Below are 14,906 nucleotides of genomic sequence, written 5' to 3' on the forward strand. Positions count from 1 at the left end.
CCTCTCACCCCCAGAGCTGCGGGGAAGTGCTGTCAGTGAGCAGTTGGGGCAGGTGTGACATGACAAGCTGCTGAAGTGTTGGCATGCCCACATGAAACAATGTCTGAGCACTGGAGACCCAGGCGTTCCCCTTCTAGTGTCTTCCTAGGTAACCCCAGGCAGTGTCATGGAGCTGGGGTTGAAACAGAAGTTGGGAGGATTTGGATGTGGTTTCCTACGTTAACTCGGGGTCAGCAATCGTCTTCTGCCGAGGGCCAGAGAGTAAATATTTTCAGCTTTGCGGGCCATATGGTCTTTGTTGCGGCCACTCAACACTGCCGTGACAGCGTGAAAGCAGCCACAGACAGTATGGAAATGAGTGAGCGTGGCTGTGTCCCAGGAGAGCTGTCTTGATGAACAATGAAATCTACATTTCATAGAATTTACATGTGTTAGGAAATATTCCTCCTCTTTTGATTTTTTTTTCAACCATTTAAAAACGTGAAAACCATTTTCTGAGCTCATGGGCTGTATAAAACAGATGGTGGGATGGCTGTGGCCCGCGTGCGTGGTTGGCTGACCCCGGCATTAACTGATTTGTGGGCAGGCATCCATGAAAATCCCGCCAGGGAGGAAGCCCAGCAGCTTCCTGGCCAGCACGGAACCTACCGTGATATGAGCTGCTGGGTCTGGGACAGTCTGAATCATGTCCTCTTGGAGGCCCGCTCATTTACCACACGCTCAGAACCGGAGACAGCTAGGAGACAAAAACGGACAGCATAAACAGTAGTAAACAACACATATCTATGTTCTATTTTCCAGTAGGACTGAATACAACACACCAAGGGTCAAAAATCAATCACAACTTTGCATTAAACACGTTTGCCCGAAAGCATCCTCTCACTCTGTGCGGTAAATGAAGTGCCAAGGAACATTTTAGCCCCCAAAAAGCCCAGTGAGACAATCCCCCAAAACCACATCATATGCAGTTCACACACGTCATTTTAGACGGGTAGCATCTATAAAGGATGGTTTAAAGGAAGAAGCCACACAGGAAAAAAAAAAAAAAAATCAGGCATTTTCTATTCTATTGAGAGAATTGGGCTTGTGATGCTCCCCCCAAACCTAATTCCATCCTTACGTCTTTCTGAGCTGCAGAATTAAGTTCTTCAGAAAAAGCACAGCTACCGTTCACTGAGGGCTTACGTGGCAGCCCCTGGGCTAAGGGCTCTACAGGCATTTTGTCATTTCATCCTGAGCATGATTCTCAGTTAGAATTCCCATTGTCCAGGCGGGGACATGGAGACCCAGGGAGGGCACTGATTTATCCGGGGTCACCGGTTAATCAGAAGCAACAGAGCCAGGACTCAACTCAGACAGGCCCGACTCCAAGGCCCAGGAGACAACGTGGTTCGACATAATTAATAGGTTTTGCCCTTCATGTTGCAGATACTTTCATTCATTGTTAAATGTCATTTAAATTTAAAGGAATTAAACTGAAAGGTGTCCATACCCTAGGGTTAAACACTTCCTCCAGTATTTTCCTTTATTCAGATTACAAACCAATGTGTTCTGGTTACTGTCTGTCTGTCCCTCCCCCTGTCCAGAGCCCGTCTTCACTCTCCCCTGCTCTGGCCCAGGCCCCACAGGACTGACCCCTACAGACGGCCTCAGCAGGGCGCCCTTGCCTCTGGCCACCCAGGTGAAGTTTGGTCAACATGACACCACCTGGAGATCAGGAGGTAGAAGGAGAGAAGGGTCGGGGTATTTCCTCTCCACACCTTGCCACCACCCACGCTAGGCGCCCTCTGGATTTGGTCATGCTTCCAGCCACAGCTGCATTCTATGGTGGCCTCTCCCACCCTCGCACCCTCCCCCAGGGCTCCAGGCTCCAGTCACTGGTCCCACCCAGCCTTTGGTTCTCTGTAGATCTTTGCCATCAGTTGACACTGAAAATACCTTTTCTAATTTATACTTTTAGGTGCCATTACTTTTTCTTAGTCGGCTATCATTTTTTTTTTTTGTTGTTTTCTTCTTCATAAATCTGGCCCAGGAGTCTCAGCAGCAGTTAACCGCAAAATAAGAAAAAACAGCTTGATTACAAGACTATGGGCACAAAGCTTCCTGTCAAGTTGGCTGTTGAACACGTTATTCCAGGAATATGCCCAAGGCTCACGGGAGTCCCAGCTACCTCTGAATCCTGCCCGTTCGGGCCCCCTTACACGTGGCACAAACACGTCCACTTCCCACATGGGTGGCTTCTCCTGGGAAGCCTTCACCTCCATGTCTAGAGGCTCAGGGTCTGTCCCCCAAAGGGCTCCATAGAGTCTGGGTCAAGAAGATGACAAATTTGGAACCTCAGGCATTATTTTTCACTATAGCCAGCTTTCTTGACCTTGGAAAGTGTGCAATTGTTTTTTCCTTAACTCTAAAGCGAGTCCTTTTGGGGGATAATATTTGCTGAAAAATGCAAAAGGAATGAAGCACTGTCTTGAAATTGACCTGTGTGGCCATTAAAAGTAATCCATGCTCTTGGCACACTAATGAGAGGAGAAGCTGAGACAAGATGGGGACCTGGCCAGAGGTCTCTCAGAACTGGCTCCTCTGGCACAGGAATCCTTCGAGTCCCCCAAGATGGCCTCTTCGAGAGCAGCAGGCCCCCCAGGAGGACACCACTTTGCTCCTAGAGTCACTTGGCCCAGCAGAGGTCCATCCTGACAAAAGGAGGGCTTCCCACTGCACGACCCCCACGCTCAGGAACAGACAGTTCTTTCCATACATTTCGGCATCTCTCTGGGGTAGCTCACCCCACACAATTCCTCCCTCCTCACACACATGCTGCTGCTCACACCACACGCTGAAGTTGGGCCCCGCCCCTCGATTCCTGGCTGATTTACAGCTGCCTTTGATCCAGAGAACACAGTGTAAGGGGTGTTCTGGGGTTTCTGAGCCCAGGCCTCAAAAGACCCAGCAGCTTGCCCTTCCTGCCTCAAGGAACCCAGTCCCCAGGTGCCAGCAGCACAGCAGCCCGGCCCAGGCCGGGGGTGGGTGCCCGGCTGGCAGCCTGCATACACCATGTGCCAGGCCTGACAGAGAGCCAACCTGGATGTTCAGAACGGTCATCCAGCAGATGACCACAGCCCCTGCCGACATCCGGGAAGCAGAACTGTCCAGCTGAGTCCAGTCCACCCACAGAACCATGAGAAATAATATACTGGTCATTGTTTCAAGCTACTAGGTTAGGATAGTTTATTACACGTGTAGATAACCAAAACACCCTGTAAGTGTTCTAGATACATGCAGAAGACAGACTAAACAGCCTATGTTTTACTTGTACAGCACAGTGGATTGCAATGCTGATTTTAAGGCTCTACCTCTCCCTGTGTCCACGCCTTTGCCATGTGACTGTGGTTCCTCTCACTACAGAGGTAGCTCTGCTTCCCCAACCCTGTCTTGTTTAGGGGCAGTCCACGTGACTTGCTTCAGCCAACAGAATGGAGAAGGAAAGCATGCTAGTTTCTAGCCCAAGTCTCGAGAGGCATGAAGTGTGTCCACCTGCAACTTTCTACCACCACGGGAGTGTGCCCAGGCCAGCACGCTGGAGGATGAGAGGCACGTGGAACAAAGCCAGTCATCCAATCTCCCCAGCCAAGGCCACCCGCGATCATTTGATAGACAACCAGACCCCAGACACAGGAGGGAAACTGCAAGACCAAGACTGCCCAGGCAAGGCCAACCTGAATGGCCAGCCCACAGGCCCATGAGCAAAATAAATGCTTCTTGTTTTAAACCACTGAGATTGGGGGTGGTTTGTTACACAGCATTGTTGTGACAGTGAATTACTAATACATACAATATGCCCTGAATAGCCAGATTATCAAGCCTCCCCACCCCCGCCCTTAAAACCTTTCCACCTAGAGAGATACAAGGAGACTCAAACAGGAATTTGAAAGGGAATCAACTTTATCCCAATACACAAACATAACATTTCCATCCAGCTAAGAGACATGATCTCAAACCCTGGTCCTACCCTCAAAATAGGTTTGAAAACTGAAGAGCAACCAAGAAATGTCTACCAGAGGGCTGTGAGATTCTCAGAGACCTTGCCAGGAGCAGCGGAACTCACACGTCACATGACAGGCACCACGCCAGCCTTCGGGGGATTCTGAATACGATGAAATGGAATCAATGTGCTGGATGTCCAAGACCACAGGAGCATCATAAAAGTTATGGCAGCCATTCAATCTGTAACCATCCAAGAATTTCACAAACAACTGCTCATGTGTCCTGCCTTTTACAGGGAAGTTCTGGGCACTGTCAATGCATTACACTCAGGTAGTAGAGACGGGAACATGTAAATCTACAGGACATGTAGAGTCATTGGAGTCCCATTCCTCAAGGGACGGAGATGGAGAAGCCATTCAAGTGCCCACAAGAGGTCAGTTCTGCAAACAGGCGGCCAGTGGCAGGGACAAATGAAGGACGCAGATAACACATAGAGGAGGGAGAGAACTGACTCACATGGAGAGCCAAGGAGGTGCCACCGAGGAGCCCTGAGGAATAGGAGGCATGTGGACTGGCAGGAAGGCAGAGAGGCAGGGAACGAAGGTTGCTCCCAGGTCCCCACATTAGGGGGCCAGTGGGCATGACCATCATGCACCACCACCACCACCACCAGGTCACTGTCAACCAAAGGGATTTAATAATCATTCGATGTGAATGCTGCCGCCATCGTCCAAACCACACCAGATCAAAAGCAATGCGCCTCAAGACCAGGAGGATAGATGCTCTACCGTCCTCCCCAGGCGTCCTCCCTCCACAAATCTCCCTGTTTTTGCAGTCATGTGGGGCCTGTTCTTTTTGGCCATTGGGAGGTATTGTATGGATTTTTTTAAGAGCACTTCTAATTGACTTTTGTGTTTCTGATGATCAAGTCTCAAATAGTTAGCAATTGATGAATGACATGGTGGTTTCACAACACTGTGGCAGCCTTTCCATTTTGTTTTACCTGCCTGTGAAGCCTTCCAAAACTCGAATCTGTTGTCTAAAAACCCTCTCTTTAATATTTGTTTCCGGGGATAAATTCATTTGGTAATGTATATGTTTATGATTCAGTGTTTCATAATCCAGCATTATTTTATTATCGGGTATCTTAAAAAATTAAATGCACTGACATTCAACAGAAGTCTAGTTGTCTCTCTTCTTCGTTCTTGTTTTTAAAATGCCAACAGCTTATTAGACAGAAACGAGTATCTGATTTGGGTTGCTGAATATTTGCAAGGTTTGGACAAGAATAAAAATGGAGGTTCCCTGCCCCTGTTCTCTTCTAACCCCAGTTACATCCTGCATGCAGGGGCCCCACACACAGTCATATGGACACCCAACATGTCCGTGCTCCATCAAACAGCTGTGCTGCTGGCCAGCCTTCAGGCCTAGGAAAATACACACAGGACCTGCCCAAGGAGATGGACTCCAGGAGAGAGACCTGTGTATCCTGAGAGGCTTAGGCCAGTCTGGGTAGGCCCTCCGCGTTCCCAGGCACCACAGGTGTGGTGTGTACTGGGAGTGGGAGCAGAACTCTCAGGGAGGCAGTGCCAGATCCGAGCACAGGTAGAGTCACATGGAGGATGGGAGCCAGATCTGGTTTCCTCCTCAGACGCCTAGAAAAGGCCACTTAACCCTCTAGGAGCCTTAGTTACAATCTGTAAAATTGGAATAATATTACTGTGGTATAATAAAAAAGATATTTGGTCTTTGTCCCCTGTCCCTGGCATAGAGCTCTTAAAACCTTTGAAATTTCCTGAATGATAAGAGCGATAGGAGCATCTTTTTTCCTGATGAAGTGACTCTTGGCGAACCCCTAGATAGCTTGGGGATGGTGTCAGAAAGACCACGCCTCAGTTAGAAGCCTGGAGCTTTCAGCCCCACCCCCATCCTGTGAGGTGGGACGAGCTGGAGATTGAGTTAATAATCGACCATGCCTATGTGATGGAACCTTCACAAGAACCCCTAAATGACAGGACTCGGAGAGCTTCCAGGTTGGTGAGAGGGTGCCAGAGGGTGGAAACCCCCCACGCCAAATCCACAGAAGTTTCTCTGCTCAGGACCCTCTAGACCTCACCCTATAACCTCTTCATCTGTCTGTTCAAGTTGGACAGAAGTGGGGGTAATCTGGGGACCCGACACTTTCCACTGGTGTCTTGTGGGACTGAGCCCTTAACCTGTGGGGTCTGACGCTAACTCCAGATAGTGTCAGAATTGAATTCTACTGTAGGATATAGGTATCCCCCGCTTTTTGAAAGTTCGCGTTATGCCACTTTAGCAAAAGACCTACATGAGTACCTGTTTTTGCCAACCGAACGAAATCCGAACCGGATTATCGCTTTTACAGAAAAAGGCAAAAATCAAAATTAGCATTCAGCGTCTGTTTGGCAGCCAGCCTTTACAGAGGCAGCAGCACCCAGGCAGCAAGAGAGGCCCCACCAGGCTCCTTCCCCGGGAGCTATACTCAGCATCCAGCCGCCAGCGCACTGCGCTGTGTCTGTGACCCCCTGGCTTTCTCCCCATTCATTTTGTGCACTGTCGGCAAGGTGTACCCTAAAGTATCAGTAAAGCCTAAGAGAGCTCGTGAGGGTGTTACGCTTAGTGTACATCTGGACATAACTAAGCATGTCAGTTGTGGTGAAGGACATAAAGACATTGTGCATGCGTTGAATTCTGGGCCTGGGAATGCTCAATTTTTTTTTTTTTCCATATGAAGTAACTGTAACTGTTTCTTCGTTTTATGCCATTTCAGCTTAGGAAAACTTTCATAGGAAGGCTCTATTTTTGGATAGTGGGGAAAACCTGTACTCATTTGGTGTTGGAGAGTCGATAGTTGATGGTATTGGAAAAGACATCACTTATTTGATGTCAGCCGGGAACAAAACCCTCAGTTACGTACCTACCTCCAAACTGATGTTTAGCATTTCACACAGGTAAACACATGTTGAGCAGTTCCCACAGGTGTAAACACAAGATCTGGCCAGTAGCTATTCGTCCTGGTTAGGCCCTGAGTTGAACCACTGTTTGGCTCTCTCCCCTGCCGACTCCGTAAGGCTTTCGTGAGGATGCAACTGAATTATGCCTCAGAAACCTTCACCGTGGTAGGCACGTAGTAAGTAAGCACTTCACAAGTGGGAGTCATTATTATTAAGATTGCAAAAATTTTGATGGTGTGTAAAATGCAACTTTGAGAAAAAGAATTCTTACTTAAATAAATTGCTGATTTTCATAAAGACTCTGTGAACAGAATAAAAACCTCCTTACTTTAACAACTTTTTTTTTTAAGCTAAGTAGGCATTAAGTGAAAACATTTTAGGCAACACGGCTCTAAGCAAACTCATTCTAATGACAACATTCGTTGAATGCGCTGGTCATTCAGCACACTTCTTTTAGATGAGTGGGTATTAGGTATGTCACTCTTTTATCAACAAAACCTACCATAAGAACTGTGTACGTCTGACGCCTGCCCACCCTTCCTGGGACTGGGGTCTCCTAAGTGGAGTGGGAGGAAGAGGAGGCAAGTGAGACGCCCACCACCCACGGGGCCCACAATTTAAGGAAACACTCCCTCTCAGGCCCCTGCAGGTGCAGGGTTGGCACCTGAGAGGCAGTACCTCCTTAAATTTTGTGCCTTGCTTGGCTGACCCTAGTCTCAGCCCTGGTGCCTACAGCCAGAAGTAGGCAAGAGAGACCAGTGGGAGATGGAAGCATGGACGCCACATGGACCTTCGCATTTATCTAAAAATGAGAAATTTAACTTCTTCCGTAGGACATGGGTTATCTTTCCAAACGAACACAAAGTCCTATCGTGATGGGCTGATTTGTATCGGTCCTCCCCCAACCCCTCAAATGCCAGAGTCCAAATCTCCAGGAGCTCAGGACATGACCTGATTTGGAGATCAGGTGTTTACAGAGGTAAGTGAGTTAAAATAAGGTCACTGGATGGGCCCTAATGCCAACACGACTGGTGTCCTTACAGGAAAAGGGAAACCTGGACACGGAGACGTGCATAGAGGGAAGATGAGGTGAAGCTACAAGGAGAAAATGGCTAAGTACAAGCCAAGGGGGGGGCCTGGAGGAGATCCTCCCTCACTGCCTCAGAAGGAATTGCGGGGGGGCAGAGCATGCCACCCCAAAACACACCTCTTTGGGATAGTGATTATTTTAAGGTGGCTATTTTTAAGACAGACTCTGGAAAAACCTGTGATCTTCCCCCTTACCTGCCTAAAGGAATTCAGACAGGGAAAAGGAAAAACAAAACAAAAAACGTGCTTAGAGGAAGGGAGCAAACATTTGGTACACACACTCTTGCTGGGCCACCCAGAAATGAACTAAGGGTGGCATAATATGAACTAAGGGTGGCAGACAGAGGAACCTGCAGAGTCTGATTGTGAGACTCCCCGCTGTGTCCCATGGTTTCTGGGTGGCCCAGCAAGGAAGTGTGTACCAAATGCTTGCTCCTTCCCATCTACCTGTGAATTGCCTACCTTCCCTTTGAAATCCAAACCACTGCACCCCTGTCTCCTTAGCTCACGATGGCATGAGCCTCAATTGCCTGATCTGTCCTCAGATCCCATGTTCTTATGGAGTCCCTGGGTGTACATATGTAATAAATTTGGTTCTTTTCTCCTGTTAATCTGTTCCATGTCAATCTTAGATCATTAGATCATTAGATCAGCCGGGAGAACTAACAGGGAAAAGAGGAGAAATTGACCCTCTCCCACAGACCTACCCGGCCAGCACGGTGATCTTCCTCAGACGTCTAGACTCTAGAACTATGAGAGAATAACTGTCTGTGGTCTAACCACCCCTTTGTCTGTGGTACTTTGTTACTGCAGCTCTGGCAAACGAACAGACCTTTATTGAGCAACTCGCTGCACTATTTTAACTGATGATGATAAAAGACCCAGATAGGGGCACAGCCCCAGGAACCACATCCAATTTAACTGCACTATTTCTTACTAGATACCAACTCTGTTGAAGGGACATCCCAGGCACCATGCATTGGTGCCCCATCTACTAATCACTCCTGGCTTAACTGTGCCAAAGGAGAGACTCTTGCAAGTTCTGTGGCCTGATGGAGCATTATATGGGCCCCACCATGACCTCTTCCAACCCCTGGAATGCTTTTCTGAGGGGAGCCTGACAGTCCGGAGGAGTGGAGGGGCATGTCTTGGGGATAAAGTGCTGAAATCCTCCACCCTTATGTTTTATGTGTAGTTAATAGATGCAAAGACTCAGCCCCTGTGTGTGCCTCTTGACATGAGGTCTCAATTGAATTCGGGTAAAACAACTACAAAATAACTACAAACCAAATTTAGTAATATGACAGAGAAATATAATTGTCGTAAAAGCCCAGGTCAATAGACATTGCATTGCCTTTGGCTCTCTGTAGCTTCTGGAAGGAGTAGAAGAGAGTAGAAGCAGTGAGAGGAGGAGTTATGCTGGCTATAATACTTAGAAAGCAGTGATTTTAAAAATCCACATGTTGGGGGTGGTAACAGGCAGTGCTGGGCGAGGCGCATCTTGCTTGAGAGGGAGAACCAACGGAACCAACATAACCTTCCAGAGTACACCAAGGGATCCTCCAAACAATCTAAGAAAAGGTCTTTGGAGGTTTGGGAGCACAAATATTCACAAAAAAAAAAAAAAAGAAAGAAAAGAAAAACAAAAACAAACCACCAAAACTCCTTAACTAGGAGGGGTAGGATTATCCGGGGTTTCGTTTTACCTTTAATTGCCCTTGGCTCCGCCATATTTTTTCTCTGTGAGTCATTTGTCTTGTTTTTGGTCAACACGGCTTTTCTCGGGTCTTCAAAGATCTTGGAACAACCTAAAAGAGAATGTAAATATGTTAAAACTTGTTTGTTTTCCCCAAATATTAATACCAAAGATCAACTAACTGGATATTTAGTGACAAAACCTATTTCTTAAACATTATTTTTAAAAAAATCCTAAAAAGGAAGTGAAGTTAAAATCCTTCCCTTAAAAAGGGGGGGAGGGGTTGGTGGTGGTGGTGGCAACATTCCTTCAAGGGAAGCTCAGCATTATGAAGCAGAAATTAGGAATCAAATAAAGGCCAACTCTGGATTGGTGCAGTGAAGCACACGTATACTTTTGCAAAGAAAATATTTTGAAAATGTTTTCCTTTCCTTACAGCCCCCAGCTTCAGTAATAATGGTTTTCCCAGATCATTCTTTTAGCACTTCTCTCTGCTCAAAAAAAAGAAAAAGAGTAATGGGGTTTAGTAAACATCCCGAGAACTGTAATTAAACAATCATTTTAGTCCCAGGAAAGAAACAATCCTTTCAATTTGTAGATACTAGAAGGACCCATATTTTTTAAAAGATTAAAATATTACCGGCCTAAAAAAAAGAAAGAAAATAAATCTCAGAACAGGACTATTGGCACAGCCCTAAAATCCAATCTCTGGTTTTAGAGATACGGGAATTTCCATGTGTACGCACTTTCCAAGTAAAATATCCAATCCCAAAATATTACACTTAACAAAATCCTCACAACATGACAAATTGCAAATGGCAACTATTTCAGTTGAAAATATTTTCAAATTAGAAAATGTCAAGTATTGCATCAAAATCAATATTTGCAATGGGTAATATTACAGTATTTATAAATGGATCCACAGGCCAACTGACCCTCCCACTCCACTCTGGAGGCCCCCAGCCAACTCTACCTTCAGGCTTTGGGCCTGTGTATAGAGATATTTAATCCAAACTGCCCACTGTCAGAACAAAGTGTTTATCGTGATATGGGAAATACAAATTCTTGGAACCAAAAATTAGGACACAAAACTATATATATAGCATGATTCCAGTATTGTTTAAGAAAAAAAAAAAAGGATGGATAAAAGATAAGAGGGAATATTGGAGGAGGAGGATGACCCAAAGGAAATGTATGAAATTGCTAACAGAAGTAGTCTGTAGGTTTCCAATGTGAATTATGGGAGAATCTTATTTTCTTTTTTGTAGTTTTGGGTACTTTCCAAATTTTAAGAATCAAGAATATTCATGTCGATAATCAGAAAATAACTAACCAACAGTCAAGACATGGAAACAAGCTAAGCGTCCTCAACAGATGAAGGAATAAAGAAAATGTACACACACACACACACACACACACACACACACACACACAGGAATATTATTTAGCCATAAAAAAGGAATGAAATCTTGCTGTTTGTGAAAACATGGAGGGACCATGAGGGAATTATGCTAAGTGAAATAAGTCGGACAGAGAAAAACAAATACCGTGTGATCTCATTTATGTATGGAATCTAAAAAAATAAAGTAAAAAAAAACACTTACAGATACGGAGAACAGATTCGTGGTTGCCAGAGGTGGGAATGGAAAGTGAGAGAAATGGGTGAAGAGGATCAAAAGGTACAAATTTCCAGTTGTAAATTAAATAAGTCCTGGGGATGTAATGTTCAGCATGGTGACTATGATTAATAATAGTGTGTTGCATATCTGAAAGTAAATCTTACAAGTTCTCATCACGAGAAAAAAAATTCTGCAACTACATGTGGTGATGGATGTTAACTAAACTTATTGTGATCACTTAGCTATATACACAGATAGCGAATCATTACATTGTACACCTGAAACTAATATACAGTAGTCTCCCCTTATCCATGGTTTCCCTTTCTGAGGTTTCAGTTACCCATAGTCAACCTAAGTCCGAAAATATTAAATGGAAAATTCCAGAAATAAGCAATTCATAAATTTTAAATTGCTCGCTGTTCTGAGTGGTGTGATGAAATCTTGCGCCATCCCGCTCTGTCCTGCCGGGACGTGAATCATCCCTTCATCCAGCTGTACATGCTCCCCGCCCATTAGGCACTTAGTAGCCATCTTGGTTTAGATAAGTTATCAGAGGGAGAGAGAGAGAAGGACCACATCTACGTAACTTTTGTTACAGTATATTGTTATCATTGTTCTGTTTTATTAGTATTGTTATTAATCTCTTACTGTGCCTAATATATAAATTAAACTTTAGCATGCGTATGTCTAGGAAACCACAATATATGTAGGGTTTGGTACTATTCGAGGTTTCAGGCATTCACTGGTGTTATCCCAGTGGATAAGGGGGACTACTTTAATGTTATATGCCAATTATGCCTCAATAAAAAAAAGAAAAAACTAATAATCATCGTATAGTCCTACACGCATTTTCCAGACAGCAACCTAAGAGTTGTACCATCCCCAGGCGAGCTGTGGATGGTACCATTGCTCGTGAAGCAATGCTGGCTTCCCATGTTCGGTGACAGGTGTACGAGAGGAAAGGGGAAGGTAATGGCAAATTAGGTCACGTCCTGCATACCTGCACAGATCTTGAGTCAATGAAGGTGTTTCCAAGTTTCCTTTCATCTAAATCCCAAAGCCAATATTGATTATTACTTAGTTAAATGCTTTCCATAGACAAGTGGTTAAAATAGTATTGAGTTTCCAATTGCTGCAAAGCAAGTAAGAGTTTTGAAAACATGGGCTAAGATTTCCCACCCTATGTCATCTTGAAGTATATTTTTGTACCAAAACGTCAACTGTGACAAATGAATAATTTGATATATGATTGCATTGTTGGATCTGATTTAAAGACAAGACTAAACCCTGAGAAGCTTCTATTAAATATATACAATGGGTATTTTAAAATTAGCATTTTGGCATTATCAATATTTCGTTTATCCAGAGAACACTTATCTGACATTGTACATTATCTATAACACAGCTGAGAAGCCAGCAAGGATCCAAAAAGATGTTACGATGTCCAGGGAGAGAAGCTCTGCCAGAGAAAGGCAGTTTACCAGCCACATGAGGTAACAGCTGGCCCCATCAAAGCAAAAAAGTCAGAAAGTTATGCAAACCAGAGTCAAGAACTCATAAAATACAGCCACTTGACAACTTTGGTATGAGAACAAACTGCTCAGTCCAGCCCAACAGCCCCTGGTCCTGCACATAGCAGAGGTCAAAAAACCAAGTGACCCATAATGTGGCCCCCAGCCCTGCCACAGTGGAGGGCTACCCACCACATCCCCTGGGATTCAGTGAGGCTCCCTATTCTGCATAGCGAGAAGTGGAGGAATACATGAAGTCATCAGAAAGTTCCCACTGGGAATGGTTAAAGCCAAACACATCTGAGCACCTGAAGGTCAAGCTTAATTTGCCAAAGGAACTGTGGGCAGCAGCAGGATCCATGGGCTTGGAGACCCGATGTGTGCTGGCCCCCCAGCAGCCAGCAGAGTGACTCCAGCTTCAGTTCACTCCTCCGCAAGCTATGAATGAGAGAGAGGTGGCATGGGTGACAGGGGTGGCGTGGATGAGAAAGAGGTGATACAAGTCCAGGGAGACGGTGTTTGTGACAGTGCCAACTGGACAGATAATGCAAGACATTGTGACGTTCAGGGATGTGTGACCCTCTTGTTCCCCAAACATGCTGGACAAGGAGATGCCCCCTACACACAGATTTTCCTGGCCACCTTGTGACAGCAACAGTGAGTATTGCATAAGTGAGGTCAACTACTGGGAAGATGGAGAACTAGAAGTGCAGAAGAGCTGCCTCCGTGACCAGAAACAGACCAGGCCTCAGGTGAACAGCCGTAGCCTACGGTGAGAAGGCTCCCTTCCCACCAGGAATGGACAGAAGGGACGCCAAGGAGTGGGGGCAGCAGGAGCCCCCACGATCACAGCCACAGAGGAGCAGTCACAGAGGAGCCAGTTTGTTCATTTATAGACCCCCATAGGCTACAAAGGCAGCAGACACATCAGGTTACCCCCTTCCCCTTAGAGGGAACCCCAATTTTGTTCAAGTGTGTAGCCTGCCCCACCAGCATGCCCCAGGGAAAGTTGACCTTCCCCCAACTTCAGGGGTAAATCTTATCAGTGGGCACCCCTTCCTCTTGCCAGTGATTGGTTTAGGGATGAGCAGGTGATAGAATTCTGCCCACCTCAACACTCGGGGCAGTAAGCTTGAAGACTTCTGGGAAACGTCGCTTGGCTGACAAAAAAAATGGTCGTATGATGTTGCCCTCTCTGTGTGACATTTGGAACTGTGATAGCCATCTCAGGTCCATGAGAGGATGTAGGCTGAGGGTGAAATCAATATGCTGTGGATGTCTGGGAATAAATAAAGGAAATCCTCTATTAGGGTGGGGGAGGAAAAGAACTAACCAACCCTGAAGGCACAAAACATCCTATACATGACAGTATCGCCGTTCCCAAGAGTCACTTTCAGCTCTTTTACCATCTGTGCCCGCCGTACTCAGACAGACATGCTGAATATGCTCTTCAGTTCTAATTGTAAAATAAAATGATCTGCTGGAAATTAGTTCAGCCCATAAATCTTTCTACTTATGACACTATATTTAAAACTTAGGAAACAACAGTTATTATCATGATAAGTGACCTATTTCAATCTATACAGGTATTGAGTGTCCAGCACTCAAGGTGACATTGGACTTGCCCTCCATAAACAAAGGGCTTGATGGGGGCATTATCCTTTTAGTTAAATAATTGATTGGAGGCAGAATGTGGTGAGGGTCATAAAAGAGATGCAAAAGTGGCAGCAAGTCCATCTTGCACCATGGCCTGGCAATGCCCTTTCAGAAGAGTTAGTACGTGAGGGGTACTTTGTATTCAATAGGTGGCATTGGGAAGGAGAGCATGCAAGGCAGAGGAGACAGGAGCAAAGATATGAAGGTAAAAGAGTGCACTTGGAGAGGCATGTGGTAGGGAGAGTGTCTCATCTCTATGCTCAGACGGTACAGAGGATGAGCTCAAAAATGTGAAATGACTTGTCTCTATAATTAAGAAGAGGTTCCACTAGTATTTGTCTTCTTTCATGATCTAAACCCAAACTGCCCATCAAAT

General features: G+C 45.6%; 1 protein-coding gene across 7 annotated transcripts in view; it reads right to left on the reverse strand.

Annotated features, from left to right (window-relative positions):
• The window catches only part of ERG (ETS transcription factor ERG), a 253,890-nt gene that overhangs the window by 172,770 nt on the left and 66,214 nt on the right, over positions 1 to 14,906 (reverse strand). For all 7 annotated transcript variants that reach the window (XM_033132075.1, XM_033132164.1, XM_033132115.1 and 4 more), the window contains 2 exons: positions 9,755 to 9,856; positions 649 to 736 (listed from right to left, as the gene is read on the reverse strand). In XM_033132075.1, the coding sequence (XP_032987966.1) occupies positions 649 to 687 (39 nt within the window). In that variant the 5' untranslated portion in view covers positions 688 to 736; positions 9,755 to 9,856. The remainder of the gene's footprint in view (positions 1 to 648; positions 737 to 9,754; positions 9,857 to 14,906) is intronic.

This window comes from Rhinolophus ferrumequinum, chromosome 2, assembly GCF_004115265.2.
Source record: "Rhinolophus ferrumequinum isolate MPI-CBG mRhiFer1 chromosome 2, mRhiFer1_v1.p, whole genome shotgun sequence".
NCBI lineage: Eukaryota > Metazoa > Chordata > Mammalia > Chiroptera > Rhinolophidae > Rhinolophus > Rhinolophus ferrumequinum.